The 27,943-nt window shown below is 40.5% G+C and overlaps 1 protein-coding gene across 2 annotated transcripts; it reads left to right on the top strand.

The window, feature by feature from the left end:
• The first annotated feature begins 336 nt into the window (after window positions 1-336).
• Window positions 337-27,943, top strand: gss (glutathione synthetase). 2 transcript variants are annotated; one of them, XM_068331756.1, is made up of 13 exons: window positions 337-431; window positions 1,131-1,272; window positions 4,676-4,821; window positions 4,972-5,047; window positions 6,699-6,838; window positions 7,097-7,213; window positions 7,396-7,476; window positions 10,208-10,285; window positions 10,414-10,483; window positions 12,588-12,782; window positions 18,728-18,809; window positions 21,246-21,435; window positions 22,067-23,124. In XM_068331756.1, exons 2-13 carry the CDS (start codon window positions 1,141-1,143, stop codon window positions 22,188-22,190), a joined length of 1,431 nt encoding a protein of 476 aa, XP_068187857.1. In that variant the 5' UTR covers window positions 337-431; window positions 1,131-1,140; the 3' UTR covers window positions 22,191-23,124. The 2 variants fall into 2 exon arrangements, with proteins under 2 accessions (XP_068187857.1, XP_068187865.1); XM_068331764.1 differs by lacking the exons at window positions 21,246-21,435; window positions 22,067-23,124 and adding an exon at window positions 27,403-27,943.

Below are 27,943 nucleotides of genomic sequence, written 5' to 3'. Positions count from 1 at the left end.
AAAAACACTAAACACTCAAAAATACTAAACACCAATAAACAAAAGGAAATACAATATAAGAATTAGTACATTATAACAGGAAGTTTGCAAAAGTCAGGAAGTCATCAACTAAAGTGCATAGTACATTTTTGTAACACCAGATGTTCCTAAAGTTATTCAGGTCTTTTGTCAATTTAAAGAGAAATGATCCAAGTTGTAAGGAAAGCATTATTCAGCTTTCTGAAAGAGACCCAGTTCATGGGTAGAATCTAGGGTTGTGGATATGACGCTACACACTCTTGTACAGTAGGTGGCGGTATGCACCTGAACGTTGTTTGCGAACCGCCATTAAATGAAGAAAGAAGAAGAAAGAAGAAGAAAGAAGAAGAAGAGTCGGTTGTCGGCACACGGCGTGTGTAGTAAAAGGGAACTTGAGACGAGGTTGGAATCAGGTAAACTAATTGTCAGTGAGGATTTGTTCATTGAAGTACAACAGTGTTAACAGCCTGTTAACATGTGTATTGCTGTTGTGATGCGGCTGCTAAGTGTAGCTTAGATTCATGTGTAGAAGTGAGAATGTCCCTCGGTCTGACAGGATTTTTCAACCTTTCGCCGCTTTGGGACACTTTGGCTGTTATTAGTGACACCTCCTGTGTCAGACAAAAATGACATGATAGAATTTAATCAACGTTGTTTTCATCCACGGTTGATAGACTAGATATATACAGTTATATTAGGCATAAGGATCATTGCATTGCATAGTAATGATGATATAAATTGTATGATCAGCATTTTTTAACCTTATCATTTCTTCCACTCAGTCCATATACTCATTTATAGAGTTGATTCCTGTATTCGCCCTATAGAGTGTGCAGAGTAATTTATGTACAATTTATTTAATCAAATGAAGAAAATAGACTTCACACGGAACATTTAAAACTCGGAACAGGAACCTGCTGAAGATTGAGTCAGATCAAACACAATTATTATTCATTTTTTTGATGTTGTTTAAGGTCAAACATGCATGACTTCAAGCTCTTTTATAGAAACTCACCTCCTTACTTGAGGACAAGTTGTGCTCTGCTTTCCCTGTGTTGTGTTAAAATGCTACACTATTTTGTTACTGTTCTTGATGGTGTGTCACATCTCAGGTGTATCAGAATGGCGCAGCCAATGCCAGATGAGATGTTGAAGAATACTAAACTGATTAATGAATTGGCAGATGTGGCAAAAGATACAGCACTTCTGCAGGGCGTCCTAATGCGGATTCAAGAGACTCCCAACTTGTCTGAGGTGAGAACTGTAAAAGCAAGTTTTTCTAAGATGACATGCAGAGGCTATTTATTATCTATGAAATATGCTCGAATATTTATGTATACGGTAATGTAATAAGCTTATTCTAGTTAATCTCATGATCTCTACATCAGGCAGGCTGCTTCATAAAACGTTCTGATTAATAGCGAAGCAGGGTCACTTATCATTTAAGTCCCCTCCACACACACACACACACACACACATACACACACGCAAAATCTAGGTTCATACATATATACATTGTCTAGGTTTACTCCAAATATTTCCTGAGTTTAATCAGAGATGTTTAGAGGTATTTAGAAGAAATAATTTAGATTTCTGTCTTTGCTTGGGGCGACAGTGGCGCAGTGGTAGGGCGGGTTGTCCAATGTTCAAAAGATCGGCGGTTCAATTCCTGCTCCCGCCCATAAGCAATTGTGGGAGGTGTCAGCTCCCCTCCGGAGCGCTGCCGAGGCGCCCTTGAACAAGGCACCATCCCCCTTACAAGTTGCTCATTTGGGCCCTCCACAAAGTGGCTGCCTGCCACGCTATCTCCTGTTGCATGCCTACAGGCCCCATCGTGCGTGGTTGTGTGTATTACAGGGGCCTGTACACACTAATATGCACGCTTGTGATTGATTGAGGGCTAACATACTAGCGTGTGCATTCTTAATTTCCCTTCGGGGAACACAACAGTATATAAAAAAATAATTAAGATGTACTTTAATGGTGAATTTAATTTGCTGGCAGTCTTTATATGTACCACTTCAGCAACCTGATACAAAGACTTCAATTATTTATTTATTCAGTTTATTTTCTTCTTTTAATTAATCTGCTAATTATTACAAAACGTAAACTGCACTTTATATACCATGAAGAAAACACCTGGCCCATTTTTATTTTTTTAAACAGCGTCAATGGTAGTCACTTGACTGCTGGTTGATTATATTGTTATTTTTACCAGCATGATAACTACCATGAAACAAAGTGACGTCTGTCTGTCTGTCTGTCTGTCTGTCTGTGACCGACCGACCGACTGACAGACCGACCGACCGAACTGTAGAAGTCACTTTATTGTCATGGTAGTTATCATGCTGGTTTAAACCTCTACCGTCTACTCCACATGTGTCAAACTTGAGGCCCGGGGGCCAAATGTGGCCCACCACATCATTTTATGTGGCCCGCAAGAGCATTAAGGGTCAGAGTGTCTAAAAATAAATAGGTCAAAAGTATGTTTTGAGCAAAACTACATTTCCCACAATGCAGTAATTAAGCCCATTTTAACACTAATGTCCTAAGTTGTGATCATGGTGTTCTTTCATTGTCTACCACTCATCCGCTGTGGCAGGCAGCTGGAGCCTATCTCAGCTGACTGGTGTTATTAATACTATATTCACTTGGATATTTTGATCGTTGATTGATGGACCTATGTGGGTTTCATGTTGCAACAAACAAACATTTTTTTCCGTGCAACTGTAACTTGTATAAGTAATAAATTCAGAGTTGTTTAACATTCAGGATAGTTTATTTTAAGTTTATTTTACATTACATTGTAACATGTATAAGTTACGTCTGGCTCTTCGAGGTCAGCCATTATGCTGATGTGGCCGTCGGTGAAAATGAGTTTGACACCCCTGGTCTACACCTTTGTGGCACTTTGTTTTGCTTATAGCGGCATAGCACAAATCTGAAAATAATCAGTCGTATTAATGTTAATGTTTTCAGTCGCTCAATATACAAAGAAAACATCTCTGTGTTTGATGTTGCATCTTAAGACCATTTTAATAATAGAGTAATGACATGATAGCTCATATCATCATTACACATTCATTGTATGTGGGGAAGGAAAGAAAGACTCATAATTACACTTTCTTGATTAATAAAAAGCTTTGAGGGATGTAATTTGCAAATAGTTTGATTAATTAGTCTTTCACATGCGCTTACACTTGTTACTAACGGACGCACAGACACACAACAGCACCTGGGGCCTAAAATCCAGCCTAATAAAGAATGCAAATTTTAATTTGATTACAACGCAGGTGGAGGGGCATCTCTTCAGCAGCGTAAAGAAATGTTCATTAGCCAGTCTTGAACTCATAGCATAATACTTCTTTAGGCTTGGTAATAAGACATCATTACAATATGACAACACATTGTAATGAGAGAGATATTTGTTGAGTCTGGGGGACGGGAATTTAACAAGCCTATTGGCTTCTACCCGTCAGCCCTTTTTTTCGGATGTTGCTCTTGATGTTGTAAATGTGATGAAGGGGTGAAGTTTTTTATATCAACATGTCTGACAAAAATAAGCTAAAAAATGAAAAAGATAATCCCTAATTATAATATTAATCTATGAAAAATGTGAGCAAGAGAAAAAGAATCAACCAGAATCTCCTTTAACACTTAAACAACACCCCCCACCCCCCACCCACATAGCTCGGTTTACATTATATATTTTTTAATATTCTTTACCTGCCTTTGTGTTTCAGAAAATGCTTTTTTTGAAACCAGGTGTAATTATTTTCTGTAATTACTTTTTAGACCTGTCTTTCTAAAATGAAACAAATTAGCTGTTCATTTAAGTGCCTTGTCTTATTTTTCATTTTGTTACTATAACACAACATGCGATACTATAGTTCTAATTCAACCACTTGATAGATCGTTATGACCATAAGTATGTAGACTAATCACCCATTAAAGTAATCATTTGAGAAGCCCTAATATGAGGTGAAGAAGAAGGAGAACTTTGTACAAACCTTTGTAAACTAAATGGCTACCATGTGAGGTTTTGGCATGATTCCATTATACCCAGTGAATTGCTTTGCATAAAGTTTGAGTAAACTGGTTTTCTTGTTTGTATTCACTCATTTATTGATAACATGAATTAACTTCCTGTCTGCTCCAAACCTTTTAATTATAATTGGCACCTTAGTGGAAAGTTGCCTCACCATGAGCCGTTCTGGTCAAAATGTTGAGTTGCATTGGGTTCATCATGAGAACTCTGTTTAATAATAAAGATATCTAACCTTGTGGGAGTGGTTGAAGTTGGTCAGTCATACAGTCATTGAACTGCGGTTCAATGACTGTAGTTCCCAAAACCCGGGAGAGTTGTTTTGTTAGCATTTGAATTTACATTAATGATCTTGGATTTGTATGCATGAGTGATTTTACAGAGTAAGCTGCAAACTGTAAGAGGGAACATTTTTCCTCTCACAGGCCTGGCCAGGCATTGCATTGTGAAGCCATGTCAGGAATGTGTTCTGCGTTAGAGTGCAGGGTGTGGAGCACATTGTTATCAAGCTTTGACAACTCAAAAGCTTGTTTTCCCTTCTCATGTGTTTAGCGCTTGCTTGTTTTTATATAGTTTGACAAATAATTCAGTCATTATTTCCTTATTTTTCAGTTGGTGGTGTATGCTCCATTCACACTCTTTCCCACAGCTGTGCCAAAGGCTATTTACCACCAGGCACTGGCAGTACAAACACACTACAACATTTTGGTGGACAAGATCAGCCAGGATGTGGACTTTCTTCAGGAGACTTTAGCCAGGTAGCATAAGTCACTGCAAATTCATTGGATGGAAATGTCCTTGTGCTGTTCAGTGTCAAGGTCTTGCATACATAAAAGGTCAAAGTTGTTCAAGATCATATGATTTTACAATTTGAGTGAAATAAATGAAGTGTCTGTTTTGATTTACAGCACCATTGCGGTGGATGATTTCACTGCAAGGCTGTTCAGGATCCATCAACAAATCCTGAAAGAAGGAAGGGCTCCGGTATGTCACTTTGCAATCTTTAGAACTGGAGAAAAACATTTTGTCAAATTATTGCTCCTTGCTTTTTCTGGCTTGTTGTGGTGTCAGAGGCGTAGTTGTTTAGTCACAATCAACAGTGTAAGTTTTTTTTTTACACCGAAACAGTGCTCGGAATAGTCGTTACGTCATTCCACATAAAGCTCTCACCTCATGATATAACACTTAAAGGGACAGTAAAGTTAATTTTAAGTGACATATTTGTTATTCATCATTATGAAAAATAGAAGAAAAAATACATTTTATGTGTGTAGCATCATCCATTTGGTCAAAAAAGCTTAAAATCTGCGCCGCAGCAGCTTCTGCATTCAGTGGTCACGTGGGAGCCATACGTCACTGGGGCCAAACATAGCTTAGCAGCCATAAGAAACAATGCAATTCTAGACGCGATTAACACCAAAAGTATCATGGTTACCTGCGCAGTGAACGGTTGTGTCAACAGAACAGCAAAAAGACACGAAGAAAAGGACCTGTCATTCTTTAGAATACCTTCTGGGAATGTATCGCGCTAAAAATGCTAACGCGCTAGCCCATCCATGGGATTGTCCATATTATGTCAGCATTGAGCTAACCGCCATTTATTACTATTGGACTGTGTGGAATTAATAACAACTCTAGTTGTTATTAATTCCACAGTGAATTTATTTGAAAGTCGCGTCTTTTTGCTGTTCTGTTGACACAACCGTTTACCACGCAGGTAACCATGATATTTGTGGTGTTAATCACGTCTAGAATTGCATTGTTTCTTATGGTTGCTAAGCTCTGTTTGGCCCCAGTGACGTAGGACGCCCACGTGACCACTGAATGTGGAAGCTGCTGCGGCGCAGACTTTAAGCTTTTTTGACCAAACGGATGATGCTACACATATCAAATTTATTTTTTCTTCTATTTTTCATAATGATGAGTAACACATGTCACTTAAAATTAACTTTACTGTCCCTTTAAAATGTCACTCATTGACCAAAAACATCTACCGCAAGAACTGGGAATCACATGGGATTATAAATTTGTCTGTTTTCTTCAGGATCTATCTTCAAACATTGATGCCTTTGTATCTCTATCTATTCCAAAATGTGCTCGGCTCTTCTTCAGTACATGTCCAACTCGTTTACAGAGGTTCTTTGAAATCTGTTAGTAATTGATATGCAATCAATCAAAATGGTTAGGAAAGTCTAATCTTGAGGTAAGTGATAAAAAAGTACCCTTCTTTCCCTTTATCCAGATCCACCAAGCAAACCAACAACCAAACCAACTAACCCCTTTGTTAAATTCACCTCCATGGGAGGATAAACAAACAACCTCCTGACATTTCGTGAACTTCTGAGTACATCTAAACAAAGGGGCAAAATTTAACCATGGAGATCAACTTCTCAGATTTTGAGCAGCGTTTATTGTCGCATTTTCTCAGTTACGTAACACAAATTCCTATGCATACTGTAGACACACAGGGACCTTATCTAGCTAACACTAATCAGGAAATAATCAAAGGTCTTTTACAAGTTGCTCACTATGTAGTGGCTCCCTCAAATCCGCTGCAAACCCTTATGTTGCAATCTTGTCACATTTAATTTGCTTTAGAGTGATCTTAGCAGTCTCCTTTTTTCCTTCTTATCAGTCTATTGCTTTAGGTATCAACCGGTCTGATTACATGCTGGACCAAAGAGACAATGGGTCACTGTCTTTGAAGCAAATAGAAATCAACACTATTGCTGCCAGTTTTGGAGGTCTTGCATCACGCACACCGTATGTACACCGGTAAGTCAATTGGTACTTTATCTCCACAAGGGTGATAAATTGATAAATGCCAGGTTTTTAAGTTGTGATTAAAAATAATGAGTGCTGTTAGTGCTGTGACAAAAGCTCATCATGAAATATTTCCAGCTGGTAATGAAATGATGTATGTACCACTGAGCAGGACACAAAAGTGCTTTAATCAAGGCGAATCAAGAAGGGTTGGATAAAGCATGGCTAGAGAGTAATTATTTGATGTGTACAAACTGTTCATCTCACCAGACATGTCCTTAAAGTCGCTGGTCGACTGGAGGACAGTAAACGCATCCTGGACAACAACCCTGCTGCTGGTCTTTCCAGGGCTTTAGCCAAAGCGTGGGAGCTCTATGGATCGAATAGGTAGGAATTAAGAAAGTGCACCAAATTAAATAGCATTGGTTTGATAGGTTACATTTCATAGGTAATAGCTGATTGACAATGAATAATATGAAATCTATCAAGTATATATTGAAGATTTGAAATAATATTTCTCACTTTCTAATATACAAATGTCTTTAACAGAACAATTGTTCTATTTACAGTGCAATCATCATTTTCTTGGTGGAAAAGTCCCAAGTGAACATCTTTGATCATCGATATGTTGAGAATGATTTATGGAAGAGGTAATGTAGCTGCATGAGGGCACAAGCCAGTGTCTTATTGTGCCGGTCCCAAGCCCAGATAAATACAGAGGGTTTTGTCAGAAAGGGCATTCGACGTAAAACTTTTGCCAAATCAAACATGCAAAGCAAATCTATGACTTCCATACCAGACAACGACCGCCATCGGTGCCGGTGGTAATTGGACTACATTTGGTTGAAGAAGGAGAGGAGGAAAGTGTGTTTGTAGAATATGAGAGAAGAGGAACGCCAAGAGTATAGGACTGAGAGTAGGGGCGTTGAATGTTGGAACTATGACAGGAAAAGGTAGAGTTGGTTGACATGATGCAGAGGAGGAAGGTAGATATACTGTGTGTCCAGGAGACCAGATGGAAAGGTAGCAAGGTTAGAAGTCTAGGAGCAGGGTTCAAGTTGTTCTGTCATGGTGTAGATGGGACGAGAAATGGAGGAGTTATCTTGAAGGAGGAGTTTGTTAGGAATGTCCTGGAGGTAAAAATAGTGTTAGATAGAGTGATGAGTCTGAAGCTAGAAATCGAAGGTGTGATGTTCAATGTTGTTAGTGGGTATGCTCCACAGGTAGGATGTGAGCTGGAGGAGAAGGAGAAATTCTGGTTCGACTTTGATGAAGTAATGCAGGGCATACCTAGAAGTGAGAGAGTTGTCATTGGTGCAGACATCAACGGACATAGTGCAGGAAACAGAGGTGATGAGGCGGTGATGGGCAGGTTTGGTATCCAGGAGAGGAATGCAGAAGAACAGATGGTAGTTGACTTTTCCAAAAGGATGGAAAATGGCTGTAGTGAATACTTTCTTGCAGAAGAGGAAGGAACATAGAGTGACCTATAAGAGTCGAGGTAGGAGCACACAGGTAGACTGCATCTTGTGTAGACGGTGTAACCTGAAGGAGATCAGTGACTGCAAAGTAGTGGTAGGCGAAACTGTTGCCAAACAGCATAGGATGGTGCTGTATAGGATGACTCTGTTGGTGAGGAAGATGAAGAAATGGTGGAAGCTAAAAAAGGAAGAGTGTTGCATGACTTTTAGGAAGGAGTTAGGACAGGCTCTGGGTGGTCAGGAGGTTCTTCCAGATGACTGGACAACTACAGCTATTGTGATCAGGGAGACGGGTAAGAGAGCACTTGGTGTGTCATCTGGAAGGAAAGTAGATCAGGAGACTTGGTGGTGGAATGAGGAGGTACAGGAGTTTATACAGAGAAAGAGGTTAGCTAAGAAGAAGTGGGACACTGAGGCCCCGTCCACACGATGCCAAAACTTTTTGAAACTTTTTTGTTGCGTTTACGCCTTCCATCTACACGACAACGCAGATATCCGGAATCGAAAACCCAACTTTTTGAAAACGCTGTCATAGGTTGATTTTTTTTTTAAAACGCTGGGTCTGTGTTGTCGTGTGGACGGTGTGTCTGCAACTTTTTTAAAACGCTGACATCTTGCCTGCGACGACAACAGCTGTGACGTCATATTTATGGGCCCGTGTGTACAAACATGATGAATGTACGAACCTTGTTGATGGCAGCATTCTAGCAGGCGTTTTGTGACAACAAAACACGGAGGATTCCTATTGGATAAAACTTGACTCTATACTGCCACCACATGTTTTGGCATGCTTATAGCCATCTTCGAAAATGCACTGATGCGTTTACGTGTGGACGGAGATTTATTTGAAAACGCTGTCGTGTGGACGCGAATCGTTTTCGATGCGTTTTCAAAAAAATCCGCCATCGTGTGGACGAGGCCTTAGAGGACTGAGGAGAGTAGACAGGAGTACAGGGAGATGCAGCGTAAGGTGAAAGTAGAGGTAGCAAAGGCCAAACAAGGGGCTTATGATGACTTGTATGCTAGGTTGGACAGTAAGAAGGGAGAGACTGATCTATACAGGTTGGCAAGACAGAGACGGAGATGGTAAGGACGTGCAGCAGGTCATTAAGGATAGGGATGGAAGTGTATTGACAGGTGCCAGTAGTTTGATGGGAAGATGGAAAGAGTACTTGAAAGAGTTGATGAACGAGGAAAATGAGAGAGAGCAAAGACTAGAAGAGATGGCTGTTGAACAATATCGCGTAAGGCATCTGCTATGATTGGAGAAGAAATAACTACATCGACTTCCCAGTTAACATAATTTTAGAGTGTCATATCTGTTCCAACAATTTTCATGTTTTTCAGCAGAGAGTCCAAACAGCAGGAGCAACACAGAAAGCAGCAACGAATTCTGAGTGAAACTAGCTGGCTGGCACGAACAGTCTAGTATCCAAAATGCTGCATCTGACAAAAACGGTCTTAAAGTAACTACATACAGTTCTGGTCATGTAGTCAGCTAACAGAACTATCACTTGTCTGAAATTTCTTCTCCACTTGCTCTTTTGACAGGTGCCTTTACCTTTAACATTAGCTCCTTTCCCAATCTCATGATTAGTTAGCTTTCTTTCTCCAGTTAGTCTGCTAACAATCATCTATGGCTTCGTAGTGCCCGCCCAGCGCAATCCATGATTTGCCAATACAAAGTTGTTACGTCACCAATTTGATTTTTGACTACGTTGGGTGCAACGTAGTCAATACCAATGCATTTGTTTTCATGTGTTTGGTATTAAGTCTGATTTTACTGTTTTATTGTGGAATTTCTGCGGGTTATATAAGCATTGTACATTCAGGTGCAGACGTTTCAGTAGAATTTAAAACCTGTTTTTTTGTATGAAACGCTTTGTTTTATGTGTTTCAGGAACATTCCCACAAAACGAATGCAGTTTGAAGACATTTATAAGATGGGCTGCCTTGATCAGGACAGGAGGCTTTTTGTGTAAGTCTGCTTGTGTTGGTAAAATTTTAACAATATGTTGTGTAAAACTGGTCTTCGTGTAGTGGACTGGGTTACATAACAGTGCACTGCAGTAATCATAATTCTGATCACCTGTACTCACTTCTCAGAAATGACCAGGAGGTTGCAGTGGTCTACTTCAGGAATGGCTACATGCCCCAGAACTACAGCTCTGAGCAGGTTCTCATCTCAGTCATTTGTCATCGTTATAGTAGCAGAGTACTAACAGCTCTGTTGAAATCACCTCTCTTTTTAAGAGTTTAGGTGAAATTAGATATAAAGTAATACATTCTTAGACAGTTTTTTTTGCCTCTGTACTCTTTGTTTGATCATGTAAAAAGATTATCCAATATTTAAGTCACCAGCATGAAAAGTACGTACCCCTGACCATAATGACTATTTTTATCCCTTTTAGCAAGAATATCTCAGACTGAAGACCTGATGTTTCCCTTCTTAGTGTCTAAATCATACAAAAAAATAAGGGTAATACAGTAAACCGATGAAAAACAGGAGACACCAGGTATATCTTAAAGTGGTTATATCATCTTGAATACATTTATTTTGGTACTGTTCAGCAGCATTATGAACAGAAAAGTATACTCTATTCTTTTGTGAAATGAAGGAAAGCTCTGTTGAGACATGCTTGTTTAAAACGCCACGGAATAAGAGGAGAAAGACATTGCCCAGTTATCCGTGTGGTGAGCTTCCAACTACAAGTAAGACTATTATGATAAATGATGCCTAGTTTTAAGTACCAATGAGCTGAAAGAATTAGTGAACACTTGAATGCTATTCCACTTCTTCACACAGTAATCACACTAATAATTTTGTCACTTATCAAAAATACTCAGTTGCACTGACATGTCAGAAAACCAACCTAGAGAGATCAGACCACCTTATTTTGGTCAAGAACCATGGCCTTGGATTTGAGGTGCTGATCTTCATCTTACTGGTGTTGCACTTGGCTGATAACTTCCCCAGTAAAAGCTGAAGGTCCAGGTTTCCTGAGGCAAACAGGACTGCATCATCCTCAAAATGCAGAGATGAAATTCTTTAGTCCCCATACCGGACTCCCTCCGGCCCCTGGCTGCGCCCAAAATTTCTGTCCATAAAGATTATGAACACAACAGGGGATAAAGGGCAGCCCTGTGGAAGTCCAACATGCACCTGCAACAGGGCTGACTTACTGCAGGCAATGCAAACCAAGTAAAGGCCTGTCGGATCCCTGTACCTAATACAGTGCGCTCTTGTGCATTTGTGTGTCAACACTTCCAACTTCACCTCATCACGGATTTTTGGTAGGTAGTCATGTGATATCGTACATGCATTCTAATGGCTGAGGGCATCCGGAAGTGCGCTACGTTCTATGAGTCTCAGAATGCAACACACTTCTATGAGACACAAAATTGCTTTAAACAGTCGATAAGAGTGTGGGAAAAGGTAATACAGATAGAACGTGGTTTAATATCAGTATGGGGAGGGTTCATAAACGTTTAAATTACTGTAAATAATAATATAAATAGGTTGTCGCTATATCTCGGCATTCATTATTTGCATGTTGTTCCTGGAACACATTATCCAAGGTTAACAAGGGAGCACTGTACCCCCGAAACACTCCCCACAATATACTATGAGGGATGCACTGGATTACCTTCTCTGGTCCCACAAAGCACATAGGGACTTGTTGGGCAAACTCCCACAAACCCTCGAGTACTTGAAGAGTCTGTAGAACTGGTCTGTTGTTCCAGGGCCTGGACGAAAACCACAGCATTCCTGCCGAATCTGAGATTTGACTATTGACCTAATCGTCCTCTCCAGTAAGCTGGAACAGACTTTCACCGAGAAGCTGAGGAGTGCGATTCCCCTTTAGTTGGAGAAAACTCTCTGGTCCCCCTTCTTGAAAAGGGTAAAAAAAAAAAAAAAAAAAGTAGACACATCCCATCCCAGCTTTTTTAAATGTGTTCCCGGCTTATGATTCTAAATGAGGAAATCATTTTCAAACAATTACACTTTTCTGTTTCAACATTTGAAATGCTTTTGTACTATTTTTAATTACATACTTTATGGGCTTTTAATGAATTTTAAATCATTTATTGCTTATTTACATTCTGCACAGTGTCATAACATTTTTGGAAGTGGGTTTTTTGCTTACAATATACCAGGCTACTAAGAACATTTATTTTTGGGTAAGCTTCCTCAGAAACTACGCGGAAATGCTGGGATCAAACAGAAAATGTATCAAGAATTGAACAGATTGATCAGATTTTGGTCGTTTTCGTTTTAGTCTTGGGATGCTCGTCTTATGATGGAGCGCTCTCTGGCCGTGAAATGTCCTGACATCGGCACCCACCTGGCCGGAACCAAGAAGGTCCAGCAGGTACTGGCCAGACCTGGAGTTCTGGAAAGATTCTTCCCAGACCAGCCCCAAGTAGTGGAACAGATCAGAGCAACATTCACTGGCCTCTACGCTCTTGATATGGTAAGAAAATACTGTGTTTGACAGTTATTTGTGTTAGACTTAATAAACATGACATTTACTGTATATTTAACAGAGCTTTGTTGGCTCTTGACGTGAGCAATACAGGTCTGCCATTGCACATCCACTTAACAGTTGCAACTCCCGCTCCAGTGTTCCCATTTGTAATGCCCCCCCCACCTTGTTTACCATAAAACACCGAGTAGAGGAGCAACATGTTAACAATCTTGTGTACTATTAAATAGAAATATACAGTATATATATACACACACAGTATTTTCTGCACTATAAGGCGCACTGGACTATAAGGCGCACCCTCAATAATTTGTTGTATAATTTATTTCATATATAAGGCGCACCGGATTATAAACACAATAAAAACAAACACAATAAAAAATATATTTAACGGTGCACGGTGGCGCAGTGGTTAGCGCTGCTGCCTCAGAACACGGCGGACCCGGGTTCGAGTCCCACTCTGTGCGGAGTTCGCATGCTCTCTCCGTGTCTGCGTGGGTTCTCTCCGGGTTCTCCGGCTTCCTCCCACCTCCAAAAGCATGCGCTTCAGGTTAATTGGCCGGTCCCAAATTGACCATAGGAGTGAGTGTGTGTGTGAATGATTGTTTGTTTCTGTGTGGCTCCGCGGTACACTGGCGTCGTGCCCGGAGTGTCCCCCGCCTCACGCCCTGAGACTGCCAGGATAGGCACTGGCTACCCCGTGACCTGCATTAGCGGATTAAGCGGGTTGTAAGATGAATGAATGAATAAAATTTATTTGATAAACTGCAGCGGCTGTAGTTGCGCAATCCGTCCACTAGATAGAGCCGCGCTGCTCAGGCAGTCATGATTGCATTCATGACTTCCTGACTACCTTTGAATGGCCCCTATTGTTACGTCAATAAGCCAGTCTGAGCCTCATCAAGGAAACCTGATCACTTGATCGCTTTGCCATCTTAGAAGGAAGTCAACATGCATATTAAAAAAACCTGACATTAAAAACTGGTTAAATTCATTACGAGTGCAGTCAGTGCAAACAGAGAGGATTATTTCGTGATCTGAAGTTCAAAGCAGATATTTAAGCTACGACGTTCGTCTTCGTTTATTAATTAAATATTGTTTCGATCGATCGGTAGTCCAGTCGGAGGTGAGGTGCAGCTATTTGCTGCAGTGTGTCCTAAACAATTTTTTAACTAGTTTTTGATATCAGGCTGCTAATTTACCGGCAAATATGACGCTGTTTTACTCCCAGAACTGACTTTAACGTCGGTGTCTCACCGCCGTGAATCTCACAGCACGTCGCTGCAGACAGAATACACTGGCCTGAATGCGCCTCTCCGCCGCCCGCCCAGAGCTATCAACTACATTTGTAAATCAATTGCAGCACACCAGACACCTTTGTCTAGCAGTGACTCCGCTCTTAAAATTTCAGAAAAGGCTGGAAGTTCAGCTTTGAGGATCTTTCATTCACCTTTATGCTAGTTTCTCCGTGTGTTTCCGCTAACTAATAGAATGGACCGTCACTAGATTCCAGATGACAGCACAATGGCATTTTTAAGACCAATTAACTTTAAAGTGGGTTATTTCCGATGCCACATAGTTAGGAAATACTGAGATCAGTCAGTCAGTCAAACGTTATTAATAGAATTGTTGAAAGTTCCTTATGTTTTGCTACGTAATCACCGGTGCTCCTACAGTCTGCTCTACCGTCTGAGAGCAGCTCAGTCAGAGCCGGGACTTCGGTAACGCCCCTTGACTACTGTTGTAAGGGGGCGTGGGCCCGAGTGCCTTGTGAGGGGGCTCCTCTGGTGGCGGAGTGGCGGCCAGACTGCCGGCTTTTTTTCAGCGATCATGTTTTTAACCAATATTAATATGAATATTAATCCATATATAAGACGCACCGGATTATAAGGCGCACTACGGGTTTATGAGAAAATTTTAGGCTTTTAGGTGCGCCTTATAGTGCGGAAAATACAATAATTATGCTTTTTTTACATTGCAAAATCTTCTAACATCTTCTAACAAACAAAAATTTGCTGCTAATGTAACCCCTGAACATTTAAATAAAATAAATTTAACAAAAGTATTTCTTCAGCACATTTACAAGTACCTGTGCTCTTTCTAATGATCAATCCAAGCACACATTCTTCACATTTTCCACAGTCCTTCTTCCAGCGCTTTCACAAACACCAGAGCTTTTTTTTTTGTCAGTCAGCAAGCTGAGTTTTTTTATCTGACGAAGAACCTCTTTAACTTGCTCTCTTTGCATGAGCTCCTTAATTCCACTTATCTCCAAAAGGACATGTTTCGTGGACTTAAGGGCATCAAACAGGCAGCGATTATCACTCACACAGACCAATCGAATGGCATCTAACTTGGTGTTTCCAGTGGTGAGCTCTGTAAGCAGGGTTGCGAAAAAAATAGCTTTATCTATTCCGTCTGACATAGCAAGAGTTTCTCCTGCAAGAGTGCTCCTCACCACATGTCAAATTTTCTTTGATTGCCAACATAGAGGAGAAAACGTTCCCTCTTCTCCCACAGGAGTAATTAAATTTCCTCCCTGTGTTACTCCATGTGGAAGATTACTAAGTGAAGCGTCACTGATAACAACCAGGTTCAGAGCATCATTGTTTCCCAAATGCTCAAACTTGATGGTCACTCTCTCTGACTGAAGCTTACGGACAACTTTATTCACTTCACAAATTGACTGTACTGTAGAATTTTTTTTATGGTTGATGCCAAACTACAGGCGTCAAACATGACAAGTGGTCTGGTCCGCTTAGCAATCCATAATATCTGACCTATTTTTGACTCCAGCTGTTCTTTTTCAGTATCACTAAGAGGTGTATTAGTCTGCATGAAGCATGTTTCCTGCATACGAAGTGGCTGCAGGTTTTCAATGTTGCTGTTCTGATGTACCGGAACTACCGACTCAACAGTAGCAAAATATATACCCACATAGCAGAAAGTCCCATGCTCCTCACGTCCAATATGGGGCGCAGACTTCAATAAAGGGATCACATTTGATGAGAAGTCTTGAGCCTGCCCGAATAAAAACATTAACATAACAAGCAAGTACAGTGCGCCCTTGTTACTCGCGATTAATGTTTTCCAGGGACCCACATGAAAATAACAAATGCCGTGATATAGTGACAGACTATATTATTTACGGTAATTTAAATGTTTATGAACCCTACCCATACTGATATTAAACCACCTTCTATCTGTCTTACCTTTTCCCACACTCTTATCGACTATTTAAAGCACTTTTGTGTCTCACGGAAGTCCGAGATTCACCAAATGTGTCGCACTTCCGGATGTCGTCAGCCAATAGAATGCGCGTACGGTATCATGTGACTATCTACCAAAAATCCGTGATGAGGTAAAGTCGAGCGCATTGATGCGCGGATGCGTGAGGGCGCACTGTACTCCACTAATCTTAAACTGTTCATCTAGCCAATAAAAAACTGCTGTATCAACCTGTGACATTTTACCATCTGAGGTCATCATAATTTCTTTCACATTGTTGTACCAATAAAGCAATGTATCTGCTAGACCATATACAGTACATATTTCTTAAGTTTCCACAGTACACTATCACTCCCTTTTTCAGGTAGAAGGCAAACAAAAATGTCTCATGACGGCTCCATACCCTGTAAGAATGCAGATTTGATGTCGATGGAATGGACATTTTGGCAAATGACTGCTAACGGTAGTCTAAGAGATTCTGAGGCACAGGTTGGAGAATCTTTCTGTAATTCGTCAATGTAAACTTCTTCAAAACCTCTGGCTACAAGTCGTGTTTTGGGCACAATACCCTTGGAACTTTATTTGAGACTACAGACCCATCTGGTAAAAACACACTTCTGACCAGCGTCTTCAACTTCCTCAAAAACATCATTATTTTGCCAGCTCTTTATTCCATCCTGTTTAGCTGAGTCAAATGAGTCGACTTTTGTTATAAGTACATCATTAACCCTCTTCTGGTTCAGTGTTGAGATTATCAACACATGACATGTCAACTGACTCCTTTTGCCCATCACTGCCATCAGGTTCAATACATTGCAGGTTATACTAGTTTTTGTGTTTCCCTGTAGCTTTGCCTGCTCTGCCTAAAAGTCTTGCTTTATGTTGAACGTCAACATTTTTGTTCTTAAATGTTACGACCTGTCCTTTCTTTAGCTCAACAGCAGCAGAAGACACCGTGTCAGTAGATACACGGTGCTCTGTTTCAATTTGTGTCGCCTTCAGTTGTGGGAGAATGCATCAATTTTCCTGTATTCACCTCCTTGTCATTGGTATTGTCCTGTTCATAATCTGTATTTTGTTCAATGTATTTGTTCACTATCTGTGGCATTGCTTGACTCTAATGTACACACAGTAGTGCCCAGAACTAGTAAACTCAAGACGTACTGACTGCTTGAACATCTCCGCCCTGTCTTTTTTAATGTCCAAAACAGTTCCTGTCTTTTTTGGGATGTTTTACTTGGCAGCAATGGAATATTAACCACTTCAAATTCAAAATTGCATTTTGTCTGTGCTATTTAGCCGGTAGTTTCACATTTCTGGTTGAATATACTACATTTCCTTCTCCAAAACAAAATGGTCTGCAATTGTGTACTTCACCTTGCAGCAGCTGACTTCCTTGATCTTGGCTGAGGTCTTCCTTATAATTCTCGAGCCACTTCTCCCCACATACTGTACGAGTACAAGCAGTGTCAATAATAGCTGGCCCCAGTTAATCTGTTAAAGAAATTTCTGAGTCAAATTTGGAGCCCTCTGTAAACAATGTGATGTTGCATTCCTCGACGTTTAAATCTTCACTGATTTTTACTTGTTCAGTCTTCCTGTGGGGACAGTCCTTAGCCCAATGATAAGTGCTCTGACAAATGGCACATCTTGATCTCTTTCCAAATGTATCCAGTAGATTAATACCTGGTAACAGCTGTTTTTGTTGTCCACTTTGTAACGTAACATTATTCCACTTGCCCTTGCTAGGTGGTCTTGGCTCTGTGAAGAACGCCATGTCCTGGTTCACTTGTATTCCGTTTAGCGTGCCTTATGTTTTCTCTCCAAAATCCTCTTCAGCGCTGATTTCGTGGAGATGAACGTCAGCTCTCTGCACACAGTCAACACCAGTTTCCTGCTCTTCTCATCTAGACATGCTGTGTCCAAACAGTTTAAAAGCTAAAACTGCGTCAGGCAACGTCATGTTATACTTTCTCATCCGATTGTATCTCTGTTCGAAATCAATGATGTAGTCTGCCAACATAGCACTGTCTTTAGAAACACCATCAAAATAGAAGTATGCCTTGTAAGTTCGGTCTTTCTCTTCCTTTAGGAACACAGCGTCCAGCCTTGTTAACAATTTGGTCATACCTTCATCACTGTCCAGTTTGTCTACAGGTATTTCCATGGCCTTCTCTCGCACTCGTCCTTCAAGCGCCAAAGCCACCGCGAGCGCCTGTTTTTTATCCAGCTCCATGACTCATCTCCAGACGCTGACTTCATTTTTCCAACCCTCGTACCAATGTTGGACTTAATAAACACAATGTTTATATTCCATTAACAGGACTTTATTTGCTCTTGACGTGAGCAACACAGGTCCGCCATTGCGCATCCACTTAACAGGTGCAACTCCCTCTCTAGTGTTCCCGTGTGTAAAGCTCCCCCACCTTGTTTTCCATGAAACACTGAGTAGAGGAGCACGTGTTAACAGTTTGAATTTTGTACTAGGGAGAGGTGTGCTGGAGTCTATCCCAGCCAACTGGGGGTGTGAGGAAGGGAGCACCCCGGGTACAATGTCAATGCACCACGGAATAAATGTAGAAGTTTTTAAAAAATGATGTACTGTTTGGAAGTTTTGTAAGACAACGAAAAATACTGAACTCAAATTATTGTAATTTGATGGTCTAGTAGAATTTTTTTTCTCTCTTTGTTCTCATTGTCTTTAGGGCCCAGAGGGTGACAAAACAGTAGAGATGGCTTTGGCAGCTCCGGAACGATTTGTCCTTAAGCCCCAGCGAGAGGGAGGAGGTACGGTCCAATATACAATGTCACACTGATCACCATTTCTTGAACCATTAAAACTGGAAATTTGTATAACTGTCACAGATACAATTGGTAACAGATATTAAGATTTTGTACAGTGGATATAAAAAATCTACACACCCCTGTCCTAATGCTAGGTTTTTGTGATGTAAATATGCACATCCTCAAATTAATACTTTGTTGCAGTACCTTTGGATTTTATTATAGCACTCAGTCTTTTGGGGTAGGAGTCTATCAGTGTGGCAAATCTCGAGGTGGTAATATTTGCCCACTCTTCTTTGCAAAACTGTTCCAAATCTTTGAATCACCCCATGGATGTTCGATGGGATTCGGGTCTGGACTCCAGCTGGGCCATTCCTAAACTTTAATCTCATTACGGTGAAGCCATTGTTTTGTGGATTTGGATGTGTGCTTTGGATCATCGTCGTGCTGAAACATGAAATTCCTCTTCATCGTCAGCTTTCTAACAGAGGCCCGAAGGTTTTGTGCAATGCTGACTGGTATTTAGAACTGTTCATAGTTCCCTCCACTTTGTTAGATAAGGCTTCCGTCTTGACACCCTACCCCATAGCCCAGACATATGAAGAACATGGAAGATTGTTGTCACATGCACTGTACAGCCAGTAATTGCCAGATATTTTTGCAACTCCTTCAGAGTAGCCGTCGGACTCTTGGTAGCCTCTCGGACTAGTTTTCTTCTCGTCTTATCATCAATTTTTGGGGCGGCAGTGGCTCAGCGGCGGATCGAATCCCGCTCCTGCCATGATATCACCAGCAGTGTGAGCTGACAGTGGAAGGTGTCAGCTCACCTCCCAGCCACTGCCGAGGCGCCCTTGAGCGCGGTGCCCTTGAGCAAGGCGCCGTCCCCCCTACAAGCTGCTCAAAATTGGGGCGTGTTCCGAAACCGCTGCCCGTCACTCTGCCTCCCTGATGTGTGTAGTTTAATGTGATTGTACTAGCTGCATGCTTACAGGCCCCCTTGTGTGCTGTGTTCAGGGGGCCTGTATACTTGTCAACTAACCAAGTGACTTTGTAATTTCCCCTTGAGGGGATCAATAAAAGTATACTTCTTTTTCTTTGGACAGACGTCCTGTTTGTGGTAATGTCAGTGTTGTGCCATATATTTTTGGATATTTTCTCCACTTGTTGAGGATGGTCTTCACCGTGATTCATGGTATATTTAATTCTTTGGAAATTATTTTTTAGCCTTCCCCCGGTGGATGTCTTTGAATAATAAGATCCTTCTGACAATTTGGAAGCTCTCTGTGGACCATGGTTTGTGCTGGAAGATGTGGCTACAAATATGTCAAGAAAAACTTAATAGAACAGCTGAACTTTATTTAGGGTTGATCAGAGGAACCTTCATTGGTGACAGGTGAGTGCTGACACCAGTTAATAATGAGTTTGAATGTTACTGGTCCAATCTGAACACAGCCACAACCCCAGTGATGACAGGGTGTGCACACTTATGCAACCACATAACCTCAGTTGTTTTTACTATTTTTACTCAACCTACCTGACAGATTTTGATTTGTTTTTCAGTTGGGCTGTACAGGTTATAGGTCATAATAAAGTTAGGAAAAAGTTGTGGAAATATACTGTATGTCTTGATGTCATTTTTTACATTATGAAAGCCTGGCATTAGAACAGGGGTGTGTAGACATTTTTATATCCACTGTACATGGTAAAACTATCTTAACAATAGAAAACAGGTTTAGCTGTATTTGACAAATTCAAGAAGTGATCTTTTTTTTTGTTTACTTTAGTAATCCATCAAACAATAAACTTTTATTTATATAGTGCTTAATCACATCTGAAGACATTTCGAAGCACTTTACAGATAGAAAGCCAACAATGCCCTCCAGAGCAAGCATAAGCGACGGTGGCGGGGAAAAACTCCCTCATTTAGGAAGAATCTCCGGGCAGGACCCAGGCTCTGGAGGTTGGTCATCCGCCTTGACCTGTTGGTTGGGAAAGAGAAATACATTGGGGAAAGCGATGGGTCAAGTTAAAGAGACAAAAAGAGTGGCAGAAAAGCCAGTTCGAGTTTAATGTCCATAGTGCACTGTCGCTGAATTGGGGGCGGGTTTTCCAGGCCTTTCGATATCCTGTCTTCCATCCGCGTTCTCCACCTGTGGAACAGAGGCACAAAGACAGCAGCAGTATTGTGCGGACAAAGAGTGTAATTTGACAATAATAATAAATTCTAGGAACATAGATAAAGAAAAGTGACAGAAGTTCCAGAGTATCTCCCTTTAACGGGAGAGACGGAGAAAAGTACCCTCAGCAGCCTAGGTCTAGAGCAGCATATCTAGTGGATTGTGTGTTATTTCTAATTGTAGGCTCTATCAAAGAGGAGGATTTTTAGTCTACAGTGGAGAGCTTTGTATGTGATCATGAGGACTTTGAATTGTATTCCAGGTAACAACATCTATGGATCAGAGATATCTGAAGTCTTGCAAAGACTGAAGGACAGCCCAGAAAGGATGGCCTATATTCTCATGGATAAAATCCAACCCATTCCTGTGAAGAACATCCTCCTGAGAAGAGGCGCCACTCCAAAAGTCACTAACTGTCTGAGTGAATTGGGAGTGTTTGGTGTTTATGTCAGGTATCTATCACTGTTTGACTTTAGGTATAATGTTATCTTGGATCTGCTTTGTGAGCTCTTAGAGCTGTATGCAATTTTTAAAGGATACAAATACAATTATTAAGATGATTTAATATTCTCTGTCAGCACAATACAAGAATTTAAACACATCATCCAAGGTATTTTACAAGAAGCACCTTTTCAGTTTAAATGCCATCTCTTTTAGGACTTACAGGTAAATGTACTGTAAGTGGTGTTTTTGGAGACTGTGGTGCTACGAACTGTCTGAGAATTGTGAAAATAATTTTCCTTCCCTAATCTATAAATATAATTAATAATTAACATTAATAATTCAGTAGTTTATTAAGTTGTAATTTCTAATATGAAACCAATCACGTGATAATTTATGATTTACTGCTCTACCTGCTGTCTTTGGTCATTTTAAGCTTTAGCACATACTTGTTTTCTTACATTATAAAACCTGTTGGGACATTTCCTGGTCAGCAGGTCTGTGTCATTTTTGCTTTTCTTTATTTTCCTGCTCAGCAGCAGATAGTTGAGTGACGCAGTTGATAAAAGGAAATATTCAGCCACTAGGATATATTATTGGTGTTACGAAATTTACTAATCATTTCTCATTGTTTCATTACAGACAAAGTGGACATATGGTGATGAATGAATGTGTGGGTCATCTGCTGAGGACCAAGAACTCAGAACATGCAGATGGAGGTGTATCAGCTGGAGTGGCTGTGCTGGACAATCCATTCCTTGTATGAATGTTTATTGTCCTTTGTTGGTCTTACAATATAAACTAGAACCAATGCAGTCAGAGATTTCAACATCCTGTGACATTCCTGAATTCAAAATTTTACCCTGACCTACTTGCATAGGTCAAAGATCAAAGCTAGTGCTCTGACCTACGTAGATCAAAGCATTAGCTTTGATCTACGGTCTTACTGACACTGGTTTTGTCCCTCCTCTTTCTAACCAGTTCCTGAGAGTACAAAAGTTAAAAATTTGACCGTGACCTAGTTCTCTCAAGGTCAAGGTCATCATCTCATTTTCATCCCCTGTGTCACCCGAGTAATGTGCTTTTTTTTTCATCTTTCTACCTGCAACGATTGCGAAGATATTTTGTGGACTAATGGATGAACTGATGTGCTGACAATTACAATGCATCACTGCTTTGAAGCGAAATGTAATTAGACAGTCCTCAGATGTGATTAAGCGCTATTTAAATAAAAGTTGATTGATTGATGGATTACTAAAGTAAACAAAAAAAAAGATCACTTCTTGAATTTGTCAAATACAGCTAAACCTAAGTTTTCTATTGTTAAGATAGTTTTACCATGTACAGTGGATATAAAAATGTCTACACACCCCTGTTCTAATGCCAGGCTTTTATGATGTAAAAAATGACATCAAGACATATATTTCCACAACTTTTTCCTAACTTTATTATGACCTATAACCTGTACAGCCCAACTGAAAAACAAATCAAAATCTGTCAGGTAGGTTGAGTAAAAATAGTAAAAACAACTGAGGTTATGTGGTTGCATAAGTGTGCACACCCTGTCATCACTGGGGTTGTGGCTGTGTTCAGATTGGACCAGTAACATTCAAACTCATTATTAACTTGTGTCAGCACTCACCTGTCACCAATGAAGGTTCCTCTGATCAATCCTAAATAAAGTTCAGCTGTTCTATTAAGTTTTTCCTGACATTTGTAGCCACATCTTCCAGCACAAACCATGGTCCACAGAGAGCTTCCAAAGTGTCGGAAGGATCTTATTATTCAAAGACATCCACCAGGGGAAGGCTAAAGAATTTCCAAAGAAATATACCATTGAATGGGTGGGGGTGGCTCAGTGGTAGATCGGGCGGTAGATCGGCGATGCAATTCCTGCTCCCGCCCAAAAAAATACCCGGAGGTTAGCTGACAGTGGGAGGTGTCAGTTCACCTGCCGAGGCATCCTTGAGCAAGGTGCCGTCCCCTTTACAAATTGCTCATTTGAGGCGCACCAAGAAGGAGCTGCCTGCCACTCTACTTCCCTTGCATGCCTACAGGCCCCTTTGTGTGTGGTTGTGTGTATTACAGGGGGCCTGTACACGCTAATATAGATACTTTAATAATCCCTGAGGAAATTATACATATCCACTGATATCCACTGCTAATATGCATGTGTGTGATTTGACTGATGAACAAAAACTAGAGAGTGCGTTCTTAATTTCCCTTCGGGGATTATAATCATAATAATCATAATTATATTTATATAGCACCTTTAAAAACAAAAGTTTACAAAGTGCTTTGACAAACAAGGCAAAAGCAGGATACGTATGACAACAAAGAGCCAAAACAGTGAGGCCAAACATAAACAGGACAAAATTAAGCTAAAATTGAGGTAAAGTTAAGCAAAACACACCAGAACAGGAATTAAGACAGAATGGTAGAAGAGATAAGAACAATAAAAGCAATAGAACTATTCTTTTGTGTTTAATACTTGGAAACAAAAGAATAGAAGGATAAAAAGACAGCATTGCCTAATGACAAGAATAAACGCTTAAAATAAAAGACTAAAAGAATAAATAAAAATGAATAAAAAATAAAAGTAAAAGACATCACATAAAGGCAGGTCTATAAAAATGGGTTTTAAGAAGAGATTTAAAAGATGTCACTGATTCTGCACGCCTTATCTCCTCAGGCAGGTCGTTCCAAAGTCGAGGGGCCCGTATGGAAAAGGCACGGTCGCCTTTAGATTTAAGGCTCGACTTTGGAATCGACAGAAGGGCCCCACCCAAGGATCTAAGGCTGCATACTGGCTCGTATGGGGTCAACATTTCCACTATGTTACTCGGGGCCAGACCCAGATGGGCTTTAAAAGTGATCAGCAAAATCTTAAAATCAATTCTAAAACGCACAGAGAGCCAATGGAGGGAAGCCAGGATTGGGGTAATGTGATGTCGCCTGTTAAAACCAGTAAGAAGCCTAGCTGCTGCATTCTGGACCAGTTGGAGGTGGGAGAGTGATTTATGGTTGATGTCAGAGAGGAGTGAGTTACAATAATCGAGTCTGGAGAAGATGAATGCATGAATTACTTTTTCTAAGTCAGAATGTGGGAGCATGGGTTTGATTTTGGAGATTATTCTTAACTGAAGATGGCAGGACTGGACAACTTTATTGATATGAGATTTGAAGTTGAGGTCTGAATCGAATATTACTCCTAGATTTGTGGCAGCGGATTTAACGTTAACGGACAGGGGACCAAGGCTATTTTCAATGGGACTGATGGAGTTTGGAGGAGTGAACAGTATGATTTCAGATTTGGAGTTATTGAGCTGAAGAAAGTTTTGGGCCATCCAACAGTTGACATCGTTGAGACAATCTAACACAGCAGCCAGGCTTATATTGTCATTATAACTGTTAAATTAAAAAATTAAAACACGGTAAAAACCATCATCATCAAGTGAAGAAAGTATGGCACAACAGTGACATTACCATGAACAGGATGTCTGTCCAAAATTGATGATAAGAAGAAGATAACTAGTCAGAGGCTACCAAGAGGCCACCAGCTACTCTGAAGGAGTTGCAGAAATATCTGGCAAGTACTAGATGTATAGTGCGTGCTACAACAATCTCCCATTTTTTTCATGTGTGGGCTATGGGGTAAGGTGCAGCCGAGCCCGGCTGCATTTTGCAAGAAGACATCTGCAGTCTCCCAAACACTTGTGGCAAAATATGTTGGTCTGATGAAACCAAGGTTGAACTTTTTGGACATAATTCCAAAACGTATGTTTGGCGCAAAAACATCAAAATAACACCATACCTACATTGAAGCGTGGTAGTGGCAGCATCAGGCTTGGGGGCTGTTTTTCTTCTGCTGAAACTCGGGCCTTAGTCAGAGTGGAGGGGATTATGAACAGTTCCAAATACCAGTCAGTGCTGGCAAAAAACTTTCTGGCCTCTGTTAGAAAGCTGAAGATGAAGATGAATTTCATGTTTCAGCACAACCATGTTTCAGCACAACCATGACCCAAAGCACACATCCAAATCCACAAAAGAATGGCTTCACCGGAATAAGATTAAAGTTTTGGAATGGCCCAGCCAGAATCCAGACCTGATTCCCATCAAATATCTCGGGTGATCTGAAAAGGGCTGTGCAAAGGAAATGCCTTCACAATCTGAAAGATTTGGAGCAGTTTTGCAAAAAAAGTGGGCAAATGTTGCCACCTCAAGATGTGCCACGCTGATAGACTCCAACAAAAAAGACTGAGTGCTGTAATAAAAGTCAAAGGTGCTGCAACAAAGTATTAGTTTCAGGCTGTGCATATTTATGCAACCAGATTAGAAGTTTTTCAATTTAGGTTTTTTTCTTAAAGGTTTCAGTTTGTTTTTCAATTGCCTTGTACTATTTAAAGGTCTAATTGAAGGTGGAAAAAGTTGTGAAACCATTTGTCTTGATTTAGTTTTTTTACATTACGAAAACCTAACATTTGAACAGGGGTGTGTAGACTTTTTTTATATCCACTGTATACATGTATAGTAAAAGCAAGTATCCACAAAGTGCCTGTTATAGGATCGAAATGTTCCTTTGAAATGGAGGTACACAATTTAGCTAACACATATTTAACAAGAGTAATAGCAGGTTAGGACTTAGAAAAAGTAGATCTAGTTATTAAATCCAATAACATAATGCTCAGTTTAAACTTCTGTAAATGCTGGGGGGGGTTATGTTTGTTTTTTACCTCGTGAGTAAAGGAACAGTTCTGATCATTATCTTTCTTACTACTGCAATGTTATGTTAGAATACATCTCGTAATATTTATATTATGGCATGAAAAGATTAAGTTTTTAGTTTTACATACATAATCGATTTTCTTACTTGGAACATTTTGAACTAAAAGTTTTCTTTGATTTCACGAGCACAGTACCGTTACATTGGAAACATGGTAGTGGGGCAGAGCTGCCATCTTGTGGTGCTTTAGATTCTTGCAACAAAGGCATCCATTGCAAAAGGCTTGAATAAAGAGTGCATTATTATTGAAAATTTCTGAAGCATCCAAACATCCTTCCAGTGTACTGAGACTCGGTGATTGGAAAATCTGTCTTTGTCAAGTCAGTAATCTCACGTCAGCTCGATGTACGTTAAAAGGATCCTATTATGAAACACACATTTTTTCAGGTCGCTACATATACATAGTGGTCTTCCCTAACCCTACCAACTCCTAAAATCTGGAAACAAATGCTTCCTGCATCAAAAAACATATTTTTTTGAAATCCATAGTGAGAAAGTATTAATTCATAACATCTTTTATCTAAAAAAAAAAAAAAAGGACAATTTACTCCGGTATTATTGAAGTGTCTATCATCTTCTGACCTGACTTCATCTCCAACGTGATTGACAGAGTGATCGACGTATCCTGAGCCATATTTGATTTATTGACATGTTCACTCCCGGATAAGAGCATGGTCATCCCCGAGGTGGAGTGCACATTCAAGCTAAGGTAGCAGTGTGTGGCAACCACCTGGCTCAGAGATATACACTGAAAACTCCTCCCTAGCTGTTCAAGCTACTGTAATGTTTGGCTCACCAGTCATAGTGAACACAACCAGTTTTATAACAGATGAAGACGGCTACTAACAGAACTGTTAGTAGCCGGAAATCATTCTGGCTTTTAATGAATGAAAGCAGCTGTACCTCTTCTGAGTGATCTGAGAGCTGCGTGTAGCCAAAGTGACTGCACAGCTCATTAACAAACAGCCCCATCCTTTATTTACAGCCTAATAAGTATTCACTGTCACTAGTCAAGGGTTACGTTCAATTGAACTAAACTGCATATGAAATAATCCAGGCAGACATCAAGAGGTGAATTCCCAGCCTTGTGAGAGAAAAAGCGTGGATACATCCACACACACAAAGAATAAGAATTTACAAATGAAGATCTAAAAGAAATCATATGTACATAATATCTTTCTACTGCTTCATCCAGAGTGGCGGGGAGCTGGAGCCTGTCCCAGCTGACTAAGGGTGTGAGGCGAGGGAAACTCTTGGGGAGACGCCACGGCACCGCAGAACCACACAGACACAGACAAATGCACGCACACACTCGTACCTACGGGCAATTTGGAACGGCCAATTAACCTGTAACGCATGTTTTTGGAGGTGGGAGGAAACCGGAGAACCCAGATAGACCTATACAGACCTTGGGAGAACACTGAGTGTTGGCTTCCACCCACCTCCAAAAACATGCAGTGTAGGTGAATTGATGAGTTCTAAAACCCCCGGTGTGAGAGTGTATGTGTGTGGATATTTGTCTTTCATGTGGCTCCTCGATGGACCAGCAATGCGTCCAGAGCATACACCGCCTCTAGCCTGCATTTAGCAGATATGTTCCAGCATAACTGTAAATGAGACAATTACGGTCGTCTCGTCTCGTCTACAAGAAAATGGATGGATGGATAGATGGAAATTTCATGGCTGGACTTATTGCACAGATCCCATCCTATAACAGTACTGTTAAGATATGTGAT

This window comes from Antennarius striatus, chromosome 2, assembly GCF_040054535.1.
Source record: "Antennarius striatus isolate MH-2024 chromosome 2, ASM4005453v1, whole genome shotgun sequence".
Taxonomy (NCBI): Eukaryota; Metazoa; Chordata; class Actinopteri; order Lophiiformes; family Antennariidae; genus Antennarius; species Antennarius striatus.
Note: the sequence above shows the minus strand (reverse complement) of the source record. Positions and strands in the feature narration are given on the sequence as shown.

Bases quoted from the DNA above. Each gene is read 5' to 3' on its own strand.
- gss (XM_068331756.1), top strand. From the start codon at position 1,141: ATGGCGCAGCCAATGCCAGATGAGATGTTGAAGAATACTAAACTGATT. The intron at 5,048-6,698 runs GTATGTCACTTT...CCTTCTTATCAG, and splicing joins TGAAAGAAGGAAGGGCTCCG to TCTATTGCTTTAGGTATCAA. The intron at 18,810-21,245 runs GTACGGTCCAAT...ATTGTATTCCAG, and splicing joins GCCCCAGCGAGAGGGAGGAG to GTAACAACATCTATGGATCA.